At 49.2% G+C, this 15,925-nt stretch overlaps 2 protein-coding genes across 4 annotated transcripts; both read right to left on the reverse strand.

Moving 5' to 3' along the window:
* Nucleotides 1-682: 682 nt before the first annotated feature.
* On the reverse strand, nt 683-10,034 carry ZPR1 (ZPR1 zinc finger). Its single transcript, XM_011926815.1, has 14 exons — nt 9,838-10,034; nt 9,521-9,682; nt 9,003-9,093; nt 8,546-8,616; nt 7,828-7,914; nt 7,548-7,670; nt 7,138-7,185; nt 6,894-6,960; nt 6,417-6,487; nt 5,571-5,660; nt 4,964-5,074; nt 4,177-4,263; nt 2,238-2,303; nt 683-1,523 (listed from the first exon to the last, which is right to left on the reverse strand). The coding sequence occupies exons 1-14, from the start codon at nt 10,006-10,008 to the stop codon at nt 1,389-1,391; spliced, it is 1,380 nt and encodes a 459-aa protein (XP_011782205.1). The 5' UTR covers nt 10,009-10,034; the 3' UTR covers nt 683-1,388.
* A 1,354-nt stretch (nt 10,035-11,388) lies between these two features.
* APOA5 (apolipoprotein A-V) lies at nt 11,389-14,436 on the reverse strand. 3 transcript variants are annotated; one of them, XM_011926816.1, is made up of 4 exons: nt 14,396-14,436; nt 13,827-13,883; nt 13,602-13,713; nt 11,389-13,080 (listed from the first exon to the last, which is right to left on the reverse strand). In XM_011926816.1, exons 2-4 carry the CDS (start codon nt 13,873-13,875, stop codon nt 12,141-12,143), a joined length of 1,101 nt encoding a protein of 366 aa, XP_011782206.1. In that variant the 5' UTR covers nt 13,876-13,883; nt 14,396-14,436; the 3' UTR covers nt 11,389-12,140. The 3 variants fall into 3 exon arrangements, with proteins under 3 accessions (XP_011782206.1, XP_011782208.1, XP_011782209.1); XM_011926818.1 differs by having other exon boundaries at nt 13,827-13,907; XM_011926819.1 differs by lacking the exon at nt 13,827-13,883 and having other exon boundaries at nt 11,946-13,713.
* Between the last annotated feature and the right edge of the window lie 1,489 nt (nt 14,437-15,925).

Below are 15,925 nucleotides of genomic sequence, written 5' to 3' on the forward strand. Positions count from 1 at the left end.
GTGCGCATGTAGTCCTAGCTACTCGGGAGCCTGAGGCAGGAGAATTGCTTGAACCCTGGAGGCAGAGGTTGCAGTGAGCCAAGATCACACCACTGCACTCCAGCCTGGGCAACAGAGCAAGACTGTCTCTACCAAAAAAAAAAAAAAAAAAGAGAGAAGTTTGCAACACAAAGCAGTAAGGTTTGTGATAACATCTTAATCAATGAACTGGTCTTTATTGAACAAATACCCTGCAGTCTGCACCGCAGGAGTCACCTTTTGTTTGAGAGGCAGGAGACTACAGTGCAAAGAGCACTGGCTGGGAAGTCCAGAGCCCGAGCAGCAGAGTGCTCACTGGTCCTTAACTTTCGGAACAACTGCAGATAGCCTCCTGTCTCTGAATGAATGTGTTTCAACATTTGTAACTGAGAGTGGGGCTAACTGATCAGACACCCCCACTGGCTCTAACCTCACAGCTCTAGCATTTGCAGTTCCCTCTGCCAGGAAATCTCTTTCCCCAACTACCCACACAGCTCACTCCCTGACCTCCTCCTCAGCTTTGCCCAAATGTCAAATTATCACCTTCTTGTTCAGAAGATCTTCCCTACTCCCGCTTTCCTTGCACAACCCAGCCCCTTCCCTGCTTTACATTACTCCATGACACTAGTCAGCATCTGATGTACTGTTTTCCTCATCTGTTTACTGTCATTTTTCCCAGTAGACTTTAAGTTCCATGAAAGAGATTTATTTTGTCCTCTGTTCTGTGGTGTGCTTGGCATAAAGTAGATAAGCAAGCATCTGTTGCAGGAATGAATTAAATGCCAGCTGCAATCCCCAAATTACAGTGGATACATGGGAAAATTTTCTTTGGGAGGCTGAATTCTAACAGCATATCAACAAGGATAGGGTCAATACAGAGGCCAGTGCTGTTTGAAAGTTGTCATTTCAATGGTAACTCCTACACTTGTGCTGGACTCGGTCTCCCCTCAGGAGACTCCTTTCCTGTTGAAAGTCAGTATTTCATATACTTGAAACCAACAACCAAACTCCAGGTGTAACTTTATTCCACCTTCTCCAACTTCAGAGTTCTAACCTTAGAGGACAGAGCATTAAGTGGAGGGAGGGTAAGGACTTGCTATGAAAAAAGTGATAATGACATACCCCTGGTTCATTTCTGGGTTTCCTCCTAGGCCAATTCAAAACTTCCAAAATAAGGTCAAGTAACACAATAGGCTCACACTTACATCACAAGCTGTTCACAAAGTGTGCATAGATCTCTGACTCAGACCAGATGTCCTCCCCACCATGGGCAAGGGCTGGTGGGGAGGACACTCCCAGCCTTCTTCTGATACTAATAAATAACCTACAGAAAGAGCAGCACTGGAGGCTGGCCCTTGAGCCCCCCACTGCTACCGCTGTGAAGCCAGGCCTGCCTCATAGCCCTCTGTCTTCATGTCATTGAGCCCTAGCTCCTCATTTTGGTCAAAGGTGCGCTTGTAACGCTCCACCTTCATCTCAGGATCATCTTCAGGTGCATACACATTCTGCAAGGTCAAGGACAGACAATCAGTGCCACCGTGCCACTCCCCCTCCCTACAGGCAGCTTCCAATTCCCACTTTCCCAAGAACATCATGAGTTTTGGGTTTTTCTTCTTATTTTTATTGGCCTCCAATTTCCCACAGCTAGACTGAACTAGTGGGTAGCAACAGAGCCCACATGCACCAGGGGTGGAAGACCCCAGCCCTAGAATGAGGGAACGATCCACCTATTTTGTAATATCTGCACCTTCTTATAAAAAGTATAGCAATGGTCTTAATCTTGGAAAGAACTTAGAAGTTTTGCCTGACCCATGGTAAGCATTCAATCAATGTTAAAGGCACATCAATCACCGGACTATCTCCTCAGTCAACTTAAAGCCTATCAGTTTCCTATCTTGGCCTCTGGATGAGGCACCATTTCTCCTCACTCCATAATCAGATGTGCAAAATGAAAACTCCAGAACTGGGACAAGAGCTGGAATACAGAAAAAAAGGAGCCTCAGAGTATCCTTTTTTTCCTTCTTTACATACACTTAAAAAAAAAGAAATCCTCTCCCACACACCCCCCCCTTTTCTCCCTTATGTATCTTCTAACTTCGCCTCCTTGGTAAAAAGTAGTCCATTTAGAATCAAGTCTTTCAGTTTCTAGGGAAATGATACATATTCAAGGAAGATCAGAAAATGTATCTCTATGAAACATCAAGGAAGGTCTACTATACCTGCAAGTAACTGTTTCCTGCTGGATCATCCATAATAAAGTGGGCCTTCATGTTACCTTCGATGATCTAAAGGAGAGAGAGAACACAGCAAGTAAATTTTACGTAACCTCTGTAAAAAGGGGCTATGCCTGCCAGACAAGAACCAACCCAATTTATATTACAGAATCCCCAAAAGTTTTAAGAATTGGTGAAATTAGGTAGCTCTGAAAGTAGAGGGGAAAGGATCTAAAACAAGGACTGTTAGAAAAGCCAACATCACCAAGCTGTGGACTGGGGGGTGCTGGCCCAGTTGAAGGTAGAGGGAAAGGAATCAAGAACAATGAGGTTAAATGAATGTAAGCTTATGGGAAACAGAATACATACACACCCCAGCCCCCTTTCCACAGCTCTCAGAACACTGCCAGCCAAGCTTTCACCCTCAGACCAGGAAATGCAACAACCACGGAGTGGAATCTGACTAGCCCAAGAGGAAAGACCTAACAATTCTGGCATTGGAGGCCACCTCAACAAAACAACTAAGCTAAATTCCCCTGTAATAAGCCCCATGTCAACAAGGCTCACCCCCTACTCAGGTCTTTAGTCAGCTACTTGTAAGAAAACAATGATTATCAGACATCTGAGCAAAGCCCTTAACATTGAAAGATGGGAAATCAAATGGGAAAAAAGAGGATGCAAGCAGAATAAAATGTCAAAAAAGATCCAACATCAGTATCAAGAAGTGCTATATAAATTACATGCTGAAAAATTTTAAAAAATAATAATAATCCTCAAGAAGAAAAAAACACTACATCCTTAAGACAGTATGCTATTTTTTAAAACTCTCCTTGGAAAATAAAAGTTTTAGTGGAAATGAAAACCTCAATTGAAGGGTTGAAAAATAAAGTTGAGGGAATCTCCTAAAGTAGAACAAAAAAACCAAGAAACCAAGAATAGAACAAAAAAAAAAGTAAATTATAGAAGACCAGACAAGTAAGTCTAATATCTAAAATCCAGGAGTTCTCAGAAAGGACAGAAAAAAAAATCAGAAAAAAGATAATCTTCAATAGAATCATTCATGAAAGCTTCTTAAAACTGAACCACATGAGTTTTCCAGACTGAAAAGATCCACAGATCCACCAAGTGCTTAGCCCAGTGGGTAAAAATTGACCCACACCAAGGCACATCCTGAAATTTTTTCACATCAAAGGAGACAAAGAGGTCACAAGACTAGGTCACATATAAAAGACCAGGAATCAAAATGGCTTCAGACTTCTCAATAGCCAAACTGGAAGACTGTAATGCAATGTCTTTGCCAAACTGGAAGACCGCAGTGCAGTGTCTTTGAAAATTATTTCTATCCTAGAATCGTATTCCCAGCCAATAATCACTGTAGTGTGATAACAGAATAAAGAAATGTTCAGACGTGGAAGGTCCCAGAAATTTTATTTCCCATGTGCTTTGTCCCAGGAAGCTACTGGAGGAGATGCTCTAACAAAATAAAGGAGAAAAACAAGAAAGAAGACATGGAATATAGAAAACCAGAATAGGGCTGGGCGTGGTGGCTCATGCCTGTAATCCCAGCACTTTGGGAGGCCGAGGCAGGCGGATCACGAGGTCAGGAGTTCGAGACCAGTCTGGCCAACATAGCGAAATCCTGTCTCTACTAAAAATACAAAAAATTAGCCACGCATGGTAGTGTGCGCCTGTAATCCCAGCTACTCGGGAGGCTGAGGCAGGAGAATTGTGTGAACCCGGGAGGCAAAGGTTGCAGTGAGCCAAGATTGCGCCACTGCACTCCAACCTGGGCAACAGAACAAGACTGCTTCCAAAAAAAAAAAAAGAAAAAGAAAATCAGAAGAATGCCCAACATGATGGTTAGATGTTCAAAAAGTGGCAAGACATGAGCATGCAGCCTCTTGTTCACTGGACCCTAAGTACTGACTGGCCAGTGACCTCTTACCTGGTCCATCTTCTGGCTAAACTCCTGCAGTCTCTCTTTCTGGCAAGGATTGGAACTGTCACCCAGTGTGAAAGGATTTTTGGTCACCTGCAATAAATGATATCCAAATTGTGTGAATACTGGCTTTATATTTGTTAGGCCTGACCATAAACTACGCAGGGGGTGGCAGTGGGTGCCCAGTCAGGGAAACTTGGTTTCCATTTAGCCCACACCACCTTTCTGACCAAGACAGTCGCTACTAGGAGTCTATGGGATAATGTGCCAAGATAACAAAACTGGCAATGTAAAACAAAAATCAAAACATGTTCTTAGAATATGATCTCTAATACTAATTTGGAGAAGAAATGCAAAGAAAAAGTACAATTTACAAATACAAAATGCCCAACAGAGAATCAAGTGAAATAATTCATCAAGAAGATAAATATTTGGGCTAAGTCAACACATGTATGTTTTTTACGTTGGGAAGTTTTAGGTGCTTAGAAGGACCTTCATCACCTAATTTTCCAGTAAAATAAATGACTTCTCCAAGACCACAAAATAACTATGAAGTCCCAAAGTTAGGCCTGGAATTTCCATTCAACATTTCCCATAAACTTATCTTCACAATCCAAAATAATATTTAAGTCTCTTCACAATCCAAAGTAATATTTAAGTCTCTTAAACCAGCTTTAAGGCAAAGAAACCCACAGTTACCACCACCGAAAACTAGGATGTTTGAAGTCTTCCAGTCCTTTTTCACACAGCCAAATTGCTCAAAGGTGGTTAACACACCACTCAGGTGACTCACCAGTTCTCGGATGTCTTTCAGCAGCCCTTCCAGTGTGGTGAACTTGCCCCCAAGGACGGCCATTCCCAGTTCAAATTCTAGCTCTGGGATTTCCACACTGCAAGTCTCAGACTGTGAGATGAGAGGTCAGTTTTAAGCTTTAGGTCAGAAGCAAAGAAAGCCAACCAGAGGCCTCCTGCTCAATTAATACCAGCAGTGATAGACTGGGGACAAGGGCAGCTGTCCCAGTTTTCTCTGACTCCCTTGTTAAAGCTTGAGACTCACTCCTGTCCATCTGAACCATGGGAATGGATCCAACTTAATAAAGGGAAACTCACTCATAGTTTCAAGCTGTCAGGTATCCTGTCATTAGGGGACAGAGAAGAGGACCCAGATAGACACTGGAGGCCAAAAAGCTACCCGGTCATCAGAAAGAGCTAACAGGTCACCTTCTACATCTGCAGTTCCAACCTTGGATTAATCCCCTCTGCTCAGGGGTCCTCAAAGCCAGGGAAGTAGGAGATGCCTCATGGCCCTGAACATTATTCCTAAAAGACAGCTTCGCCTAGATAGAGACAGCTTATCTAACTTACGAGGAGGACACTGACTTTCCCAAGCTGACTGTTACCTTGAGGAGGTCTCTGGTCATATCTGAGGGATCTGTGATGTGGAGGGTGATCCTGGTGCCCAAGGGTTCTACCGCTCCTCCAGATTTCACCTGCATAGATAACAGTCAGGAGCAACAGAGAGAAGACCTGAGCCTATCTTGGTACCCAGGAGACGTGGAGTGTAGGCTTAGACCTCCAATCAGTTAGGCCCACTAATAGCTACCAAAGCTACCAAAGAAAGAGCCTTCTAAACAGCAGTCACCCAAACCAAAAACACCAAGAGCTGGCCAGGAGCAGCGCCCAACCCTGGTAACATGCCAAAACCTCTCCCTAACTGCCAACAAACTCTGAATTTACCTTAAAAAAAACCTGACTCTTGGGGTTGAAAGAGACTTTTAAGCATTTATTGCAGTCCTTTCATCCACTGCATCCAATGTGTGGGTCTCCTTTATAATATTCTGGTTAAAGAACTGAATTAGCTTATACTCAGATACACTCAGGGGAAGAGAATTTATAATTCTCCAAGGCAGCTCATTCTATTTTCAGACAGCTCTATTGGGTTCCTCATTGTGAAGTCTAAGTCTGCCTCCCTGAACTTCCACACCTCTGAGGAGTGGGTCAAAAGACTTTTCTCTTATATCATCAACCTTTAAAATGTCTTAAACAAGTTATAGAATCTCTAACTTTTCTTTTCTAGGCTACTTCCCGTTCCTTCAAGGGCTCCTTACCCTACACTAGACCTAAGAAAAAGACCCAAGCTGCTCTACACCCCCTGCTCCCAAGTCCTGAAGTATTTAGGAAGAATGATAGTTAAAAGGGGGTTAACCTTAAGCTAGTCTTCTTCCCAAATAATGGTGCCCACCCACCTCATTGGTCCGATGCCCACAGTTCTCGCAGTTGGTAGCCATGATGATAACCTCCTTAAAGTGAGGGATTTCTGGAAAACGGAGTTAAGGAAATCTACTTCCAGGTGAACAGGACCACCATCTGGGGAAAAACAAAGCCAAACCCCACACAAACATATGCTGGTCCCAGAACTGCAGGAAATATTCACAAGAGGCAGCCCACAAAGTGCTCCAGAAGAGGGCAAGTTCCCAACCCATGACGATCCCTGTTCACACATTTGAAGGCATGGCTCAGACCACATACACACAGTCTAGTGACCATGGCCCAATTTTCTCTTTGAACATAAAACCCGAAGTACACAGTCTAATCAAAGATAATATCCTCCTTATCACTGGGTATAACGCATGTGCTTTCCTTGAAAGGGATGCTCCCAGCCTAATTATAATCTTCATGCCTGAGTCAGAGGAAGAGCAACCCAACTGCTTGGCAAAAGATACGTACTAGCTTCATGTTGGTCTGAGCGGGGGCATTGCATTCTGGGCAGTTTGTGTTGAACTGGAGCACCTGAAACACAACATGGGGACAAAGGGTGAGCCCTCCTCGATGGGATGCTCAGGCTAAAGACACTCAGTTGGTATGCTGGTGGTCATCTATGTTGGTGACAAGGAAGACAGAGGCTGAACAGCATCAGTCTCAGCCCACAACTCTGCTCCTTCCTCACCAGTAGCCAGTGTGACTCACTTCATTTCTGAGATCTTCCTCTTCTGGCTTCTCTGCTGGTGCTTCTTCCTAAAATAGCAAAGATGCACATCGCAAGTTGGCAGGTATAACTCAGTGTCCCCAACACCCTGCCCTGGAGTGGGAGAAAATGCTCTGGCTCACTTATGTCAGGTGCCACCTCATCAATTAGAGAAACCACAAAGTAAAGCCCCAACCAAGGGAAGAACAGGGCTTAAGATAGGATCATAGCCACTGCCATCCTTTCTGTGAAGTTTACCCAAGTCCTGGACATGAGCAAGATGAGAAGCACAAACAAGCTGAGATAGGGCACACAGAGCAGCAGCAGCAGCAAAATAAGTTCCACTGACTCTGAGCAATCCAGAGTGTGCGATAATTCCTGAGCATTCTTCTGGATCCTTCAGTCCACTTACTTGGAGCCCCAGCATCTCTTCCTGATGTCGGGTCCGGTTGTAGTGTGTGATCACCAGGGCATCATCTTTCTGAGGAGCATGTGGGTTTTCCACAAAGCTGTTCCCCGAGGGATCATCAATGATCTAACAAATGGGTGAAGAGAGTCATTGCAAAAGGAAATCACAAACAATCCTACATCACCTACTATCAGACCACTCAGGCACCACAATGGAAAATCCCAGCAGTCTTAATAGTCCCTCCTCCCCTAATCAAGGGCAACTCCAGTCTCTCAATACTCACCAGAGTGAAAGGGGAGGCTACTTGCTTTAGCTCCTTTAGTTTGACAATGAACTCATCAATTCTTTCAGCTGTAGCATCTTTATTTGCCTGCCGTGAACAGAGAGTAAAGCATCAGCCCTGGTGGTGTACTTATGCCCTGCCCCTTGTCATGCCCATGTTACTTCCATTAGGAAGTCACCACCTGTCTCAGTGTGAGTGGAAACTTCAGGCTTCATAATGAGATGTAGCAAACAAGCTTGAAGTTGATGGGTGGTGACAGGCAAGCCTCATTTTTCTCACTCATTCAACCATTTAGCCCGGCCACTCATGCCATGTTAGAGATATAATAGTAAATATATCAGTCCTCTCACGGGACTCCCCAGCCAATTAAGGAGACAAATAACTAAAAATGCAGTTATAGTATATTACTTGTCATAATAAGTACAAGAATGCAATAGAATACTCAGGAAACACAGATAACCCAAGGGGATTAGGAAAGGCTCTTCAGAGGTAATGTTATATTGTCTGTCTGATGAGGCCTGAATATATACTGAAGGAAGTGGAAAAGACAATAATTACGACATATGCAACATCCTAGCAGCTCCAGCACTACCATATGCTTACCCAAAAAGTTTCCAAAATTTAGTCAGAGACTATTCAGACACATGGGACACTCTATAGTCAGACACATATAAGCAATTATTCCTTAAGCCGCTACAATCAGAAAACCCCAGCTTACCCTTCGTGCAGGCTGGTCCTGCTCCAGGCCAGAGATAGCACGGGTGATCAATCCTTCAACAGTGGTCAGAGCTTGTGAACAACAACAAAAGACAAGTGTGACTTAGCCTTAGCTCTGCTATCAAGTGCCTGTATGACCCTGGGCAATTCACTTGAACTCTCTGGGTCTTAATTTCCTCATCCATAAAATGAGAAGGCCAGGTGCAAGGCTCCATTCATGTCTGATAACAGTGATGCTAAAATTCTATAATAAACACACTATGCTATTACCATTACTTTCTACCGTCTCGAGCTGTTTGACCTAAGCTTTCTACTCATGATAAACCAATGAAGATCACAATGATTACATGGTAGAACCCATACACAAACCATTAGACCTGGCACCAGGGGGTTTGCAAGAAAGAGGGTAAGATTCTGGCTACATGTGAACAGCCCAAATACTCTGATCTTAAACTTACCTCCTTTCTGGCTAAAGGCAGGAATTTCAAAATCTAGCTCAGGAATCCTTGTGGTAGCAGAATCAGTCTTCACCACTTCTCTATTCATGTCCTGGGCAGAAAGGAATACGTTCAGTACAAAGAGGCTGCAGAACAGCTTCTCCTCAAGTAATAACCAGACTGTCCCCTTTCCATCAGACCCCAGCCCAGCTGTCTCTCCCTCTCGCCACTCCACAGGGTCCAGACTGCTCCTTTCAAATAGTACAGGTGGTGTGAGCCAGGCTGTCCAAATGGTGAGAATACTATTCGTAACAACTACTGCTCATTTCATACGCTCAGACATTTACGAAGCATTTTCACAAATCTTACCTCACTTGAGCTGATGACAACACCAGTACCATTTTACAGTTTCTCCTAGAAACTAAGGCTAGGAGACATAGGGGGATTTATTTAAGATCAGACCGCCTGGACCAGAGCTCTGACCCCAGTCCCCAATCTCCCTCTAGAATACTGAGGTACCTGCTCTAAGGTCCTCTCACCTCCGGAGCCCTGACGGTCAAAGTGTAGCGTACTCCCTGGTCCTGGACCCTGCCTGCCGACTGGATCTCCGTGTTGTTCCAGCCACAGTGCTCGCAGGAAAAGGAGCTCACGATTATTTCTCTGAAGAAGGGAATCTTGGTGAGCAGGAGGCGCGTCATGCCCTGGTGAAGCAGAAAGCAGCGAAGGAAAAAAATCAATGAAACTCCCGTTCCCCGCCCTACTATCTCCGGGCGCGTCTCGGGGTCCCCGGCAAGGCCCACCTGGCTGGGTCCGACCCCCGGCTCGTCCCGGCCTAATCCCTACCCCCCAGCCTCACATTGCAGTAACAGTTCATGCATAGCGATTCGATCTCGGTGGGCTGCTGCTCCTCGTCCTCGGCGCTGATGGGCCGGAACAAGTGATCAGGGGCGGGCGGCGGGGCCAGGGCGGGCGAGGGGGCGACCGCAGCCCCCGGGGGCCCCGGTTCCACAGCCCCGCTGGCCGCCATGGCCACCACGCGCGATTTGGGCCTCTGCTTCCGACTTCCGCCGCTCTAGCGGCCCCACCCCTATCGTCACTTCCGCCAGCTGCCACCACCCCCGCCTCCCTTCTTAAAGAGGCCGCAGACTCCGGGCCTTCGGCGAACAATGTCGTCAAGGGCTCCCGGTTCCCAGGTTTATATGGCTCGAACCTTCCATCGCCAGCCATATCCACCTCAACTCAGCCGTCACTTCCCCCAAGACGTCCTCTTAGAACCAGGGCGGTTTTTTGCTCCTTCACAATAGCTCCACCGCATCGGGTTCTATAGAGCCTTGAGGACAAGGGGCCGGACTTGTCCCTGGGGAATCCCTGAGAAGGTGCGCCCGGAGCCAGGACTTGGTTCCAGTGTTGGGCCACATGCTGCTTGCGTGCTAGGTCCCCCCTCCGGGTGGCTCAGCTTTTTCCCCTCTCTCAGTCCCTGAAGCCCGCTGTCTTTTTCTGTCCTTCCCACTCCCTATTCTGTCCTCATCAATACCTTCCCCAATCCCAGCCTCAAGTACACAGCCCTCGTTTTCACTCTCACCTCCTCCCATCCCCACCATAGCCCACCCCCTTGACCCATGCTTTTCCGGTTTCCTAACAACAACAAAACACCTTTTATTATTTCTACCTGTCTAGCACTTCTTCTGTCCAGGTGCTGGGTCCACAACCCAGTTCTGTTGCCAACATTGTCAACATCCAGGGTGTCAGGGAAGACCAGCCTGCAGGCATGATGAGCCTACATATGTGTAGGGTCTGTGCTACGGGATTGGGGAACAGGCAGATGCTGAGAACCCTGGGACGGTAGGCTGAACTGGGAGGAAAGGGGGCCGGACAGGGCAGTCCAAAGACAAGAGACTGTGTTTACCCTTTCCACTTCCTCCACCACACTGCAGTTTCAGTTCCCAGGGGATCTATAGGGCGCATTGGTGCTGCTGAGTGAAAGAGTTTGAGAGTCCCAAGAAGAGAGTCCAGCATAAAAAGAGGCCATTCAAACTCTAGAACAGCAGGAACAAAGGAGGCAGGCAGCCCACCTCAGGAATTGCAGGTCCCCCAGGGCCACAGGTCTTCCAGACACAGCCTGCATTCCATGCCCACTGTCCTGTGGGGAGCAGGCTAGTGAATAGTGCAGGTGCAGAGGAAGGGTCCATAACCCAGGCCCTCCCACCAGGTTTGACAGACAGCATTGTCTAGCCAGGATCCCTGAAGCAGAGCCCAGTCAGAACCCCTTTGACAGACCTGGACTGGGAGGGGGTCGATGAGAAAGAGCAGCAAGGGAATGGAGTGCGTGATAGGTGTGCTTTGGGGAAAGTGGTGAGGCCACTGCTTTCAGACATGGTCCAAATGAGAGTCACACCAGGCAAACTTCTATCATAAACATCTATTTCATTGGAGCCAGAAGTCTAGGCTTCAGCTTGGGAGTCCAGAGGGAGGGGCTGGAGATGGGGAGAGCACACAGTATGCTCCCCAGAGGGTTTAAGGAGCTCCCACAGTTTGGGGGGTTCAGTCCCTTATTTAGGTGTAGAGCTATGTCAGGAAACATGGGCTCTGCCCTCTCCTATCACAGTCCCCACCTTTCATACCCACCAGCATCAGAGCCAGCAGGGATATTCACACACCATCACATGTTCTCCCCATGACATTCTCCTCTCTTTCTCCCTTCTATTCCCCTGATAGCTGCCATGGCAGCCCTGGGGAGACAAGTGCTCCTCTCTGTGGACCAGCTGTAGCAGTGGCCACCAGGCAGCCAGAAGTGACCAGAGCCAAACTCCAGGACGTAGTGGCACGGACTTCCAGCATCACGGCAAACAGGCTTGCAGATAATCACCCACACGCATGGTGCCTCTCCCTCCCTACTCCCTCACCCTTGAATGGAGCAACTCATGAGCATTCCCAAATGAGCACTGGAAGGCTGGGTTTGCAAAGCCTGGTGAGTGTAATGCATCCAGATGGGGGAGCCGCAGGAGGCTGGATATGCGGGAGACAGCAGCCCCTTTGGTGGCCTCCCTGTCCTTCCGCCCTCCACCCAACAGGCCACTTTCAAGGACTGAACCATGCTAGAGGCTCAGAGCCAGGGCTCCCCAGACAAGGAGCTGGGAATGGCCCTGGGCAGGTAGACCCTCAGGGCTCCCCCAGGTGGCTGTGGCCTTGGTCATGAAGGCTGTGAGTGATGTCTTCCCACAGGTCATCCAGACGGGCCTGCAGCTTGCTCAGAACCTTGCCACTGTCCATTTGTTGAAACTCTGGGGTGAAGGCACTGTGGCCTGGTGGAGGTGGCGCCAGCTGCTGCTGGACTTCCTCAGTCTCTTGGTCGATGGCGCGAGTGAAGGCAGCGATCTGCAGGTAGGTGTCCTGGCGGAAAGCCTGGAGTCGCTGGCGCACCTCCTCGGAGAGCATCTGGGGGTCAGGGCCGGCCCCCTCCTCAGTCCCAGTGCCTGCAAAGGCCCTACTGAGCTCATCGCGCAGCTGGTCCAGGTTCTGCTGGATGCGTGTGTGCAGGGCCTTGGCCTTGAGCGTGAGCTTCCGGGAGAGCACCTGCACGCAGCGACTGAGGCGCGCGGGGCTGGCTGGGGCGTGCGAAGCCACCCTGCGGTGCAGCTCCTGCACGTGGCGCCCGATGCCGCTCACCAGGCTCTCGGCGTACGGGTGGAAGAACTCTCTGAAGCGGCCAGTGTGGTTCACCACACGGCTCTGTAGTTCCTGCAGCAAAGCCCGCGCCTCGTCCACGCCCCCCAGCAGCTGGGCCTTGGTGTCTTCTCCCACCACGCGCAACTGCTCCTGCAGCTCCTGCACGCGCAGGGCCACCTGCTCCATCAGATCCATCGTGTAGGGCTTCAGTTGCTGCCGCAAGCCTTCCAAATTCCAGCCCACCAGCTCGTGCGCTTCTGCCATGTAGGGCTGGAGGCGCGCCTTCACCTCCTCCAACTCCTCCTGCAGCTGCTGCCGCATGCCCACCGGGTCCTGTGGGAGCCGAGGAGCCTCGCTCCCACTCAGAGGCCTGAGCTTTTCCAGGAACTTGTTCATATTGTTGAGGTCTTGCTCAAGGCTGTCTTTCAGGCTCCTGGGGAAGGGGACAGATATCCAGGTCATCAGACTATTAGCCCCCATCATCTCCTTTATCCCCAAATCATTGGTCACTGATCATCTGGGGGAACCAAGGACGCAGGGCGTTGGCCCCAAAGTCAAGGGCTCTTGTCCTAACCCTAGCCAGTCACAACTCCTCACGCACGAAGCACAAACACATCGCACATGCAAATCCAGACCTACAACACTCTCCAAATAAACATAGATGCGCCACATCATCCTTTGATTCTGGGGACTGCAGCGGGCGTCTTCCCGGTTGATCCCAAGTTCGGCGCCTCAGTGGGCGATGGGGCAACAGCTATGGAGTTGTCAAGGTGGGGGCTGCAGGCAGAGGGCGCTGAAGAGCCCAGGATGGCCGGGATCCGCGGGCAGAGCTAGCACCGCTCCTTTCCTCTGTCCCAGCAGCGGCCACAGAGGTTGAGGCAGCAGAGGCAGGGCATCGTGGCATGGCCCAGCTGTCTCCTCCCTTCGCCTACTCCCCTTCCCCTGGGCACTCACGCGGGCTCGCGGGCCATCTTCTGCTGATGGATCTGCTCCACCCTGCCTTTGTCCCCGCTTGTCTGACTGAAGTAGTCCCAGAAGCCTTTCCGTGCCTGGGTGGCCGAAAACGCTGCGGAGAGGCACTAGGTAATCAGAGCCTGGGCTCTCCTCCCCAGGGTGGACAGGGCCCTCAGGCCAGCCTCCACCCACACCCCCACGCTGAAGTCAGGGTCGGAGACCCACCTGAAAGAAGAGCCAGCGCCCAGGTGAGCACGGCAGCCATGCTTGCCATTATCTGCTCTGAGAAGACAGGTGGAGGAAGGCCTGGTTAGGGGAAGAAGCAGAGGAAGGGACATGGTGCAGGTGACTTGCCCAGGGGACCTCTCCAGGGGCAACTGCCCGAAATCCTGTTAACCCTTCTTTGGGCTGGGGAGTACAGAGCTGTTGGGGCTCAAGAGGACTGACCTAGGTGAGTCAAGGAGGCTGGGGTGTCTTCCTCAGACATGGGGAGAGGGTGTGCCCTTGCCACCTCAGTCACACAGCAGGGAGCGTGGTGCTCTAACCCCTTTGCAAAGGTCCCAGACCCCAGGAGCAGCTCCCTAGGCCACTTCTACCACCTCTCCCCTGCCCACCTGTCTCCCTCCCTCCCATTTCATGGTGGGAAAAACTGAGCCATAACGAGGGCAAAGATGCAACTCTGCCAAAGTGTTCCAGGAGGACGTCTTAGGGGCCACCCCAGGCTCTCCCCTGAGGCCACCTGCAATACCCTCCCTTAGGACTGCGACCCCCATCCCTCTGCTCCAGCTGCTCACCTGCTCACGTCTGGGCACAGAGAGCAGACATTCTGCTTTATACTCCAGAGCCCTGAGCCTCTGGCACCAATTGCTCTGAGTAAATACCACGTGGAAGTTCAAAAGAAGTTGACCTCAGCTGCCTCCCAGCACTCACCTCCTGCCCTTTCCCTGGCACCCAGAGGGTTAATGAGTGCCCTGGTATCAGGGGCTACCCCAGTAGAGAAGTGCTTCCCAGAAACTTTACTGGGAATGGGTCTGAACTCCTCACCCAGTTTCCCCCAAACCCCATGACCTTTAACCTTCCCACTGACCTGCTGGCTGGCCCACCAATAGAGAAGAACCTGTATGTCTGCCAAGGGCCCCTCTCTTACACAACTACCCAGAGGCACTGTGTCCCAGCTGGCAAGACGGACAGTGTCCAGCTGCCAGCCAGAACCTGAGCAGCCCCTGACAGCTCCACTACAGGCTCCTCAGGCATCCTGGGGAGAGCCGGCATTCACAGGGTTAAAGACCCAACCACGTCCCTCTTTGTGAAATAATCCTGGAACAAGCAAGGGAAGCCAGGCAGGGTGAGATGGCAAGAGCCATCTGGGCCAGGGACTTTGAGCCCCAGGAACTGGAGTGAAAGTAGGATTTGCCCCATGGGGAAAGGCTGAACTCCACTAGCAGGGCCTCTGAGGAGAGCAAGCCCAAATGCTCAGATCTTCTCTGATGACACACCCACTCCATCTACTGTACTCGTACACGCACGTTCACAAGCTCCCGATTCTTGGTCCTAAATGCATCTTGAATCAATCTCCTCTCCTCCATTTCCACTACAATCATTGCACCAGTTGTCTGTCACTTTGATTACATTCACAGCCTCCAACAGGTCTTTCTGCCACACTCCTGCCCATTTAATTCATCCTCCACTATGGCTCATCCTGACTCATTTCCAGTCTCATCCGCTGCCACATAAAACCACAGCGTTCCCGGAGCCTTAATACAGACTCTTCCCTCTGCTTGAAATAGCCTATCCCCTGGTGAATGTATATTCATTTTTTAGAGTTAGTTTGTATTAGTTAGAATTAGACTTGGCTGCAAGGGACATATTGTGTGTATATATACACACACACACATATGTTACATTCTTGCATACATATATGTATGCAAGAATATAACGTATGTGTATATATATATACACACACACATATAAATATACACACACACAAGATACTGCTCTTACCACTCATACTGACATCCCATTGGCCACAAGTTAGTCACATGGCTACACTTAGCTGATATGTGTGTGTGTGTGGCTGTGTGTATATATATGCAAGAGAATAGCTTAAACAAAATGGAGTCTTATTTCTTTCTCCATTGTAGGCCAGCCAGGGCTGCTTCTATCTTGTTGCACTATTATCGTCAACAAGACGCTCATGTCCAAGTTCCAGCTGCTTCACCTCCAGCCACCAAGTTCACCTCCCAGGGAACAGGAAGGAGGAAAAGGAGAAGGACACGCTCCCTCCTTTTACAGACACATCCCAGATGCTGCTATTACCCCTCATA

The sequence above is a fragment of the Colobus angolensis genome, unplaced genomic scaffold, assembly GCF_000951035.1.
Source record: "Colobus angolensis palliatus isolate OR3802 unplaced genomic scaffold, Cang.pa_1.0 Scaffold7, whole genome shotgun sequence".
Taxonomy (NCBI): domain Eukaryota; kingdom Metazoa; phylum Chordata; class Mammalia; order Primates; family Cercopithecidae; genus Colobus; species Colobus angolensis.

What these genes read in the sequence shown, in the direction of transcription:
- APOA5 (XM_011926816.1), bottom strand. Translation starts at nt 13,875, where the DNA reads ATGGCAAGCATGGCTGCCGTGCTCACCTGGGCGCTGGCTCTTCTTTCA. An exon ending in GGCGCTGGCTCTTCTTTCAG is followed by an intron (nt 13,714 to 13,826) that starts GTGGGTCTCCGA and finishes GCCTCTCCGCAG; the next exon opens with CGTTTTCGGCCACCCAGGCA. An exon ending in AAGATGGCCCGCGAGCCCGC is followed by an intron (nt 13,081 to 13,601) that starts GTGAGTGCCCAG and finishes CCCCTTCCCCAG; the next exon opens with GAGCCTGAAAGACAGCCTTG.
- ZPR1 (XM_011926815.1), bottom strand. Translation starts at nt 10,008, where the DNA reads ATGGCGGCCAGCGGGGCTGTGGAACCGGGGCCCCCGGGGGCTGCGGTC. An exon ending in AAGAGATGCTGGGGCTCCAA is followed by an intron (nt 7,186 to 7,547) that starts GTAAGTGGACTG and finishes TTGCTATTTTAG; the next exon opens with GAAGAAGCACCAGCAGAGAA. An exon ending in AGGAAGATCTCAGAAATGAA is followed by an intron (nt 6,961 to 7,137) that starts GTGAGTCACACT and finishes GTTGTGTTTCAG; the next exon opens with GTGCTCCAGTTCAACACAAA.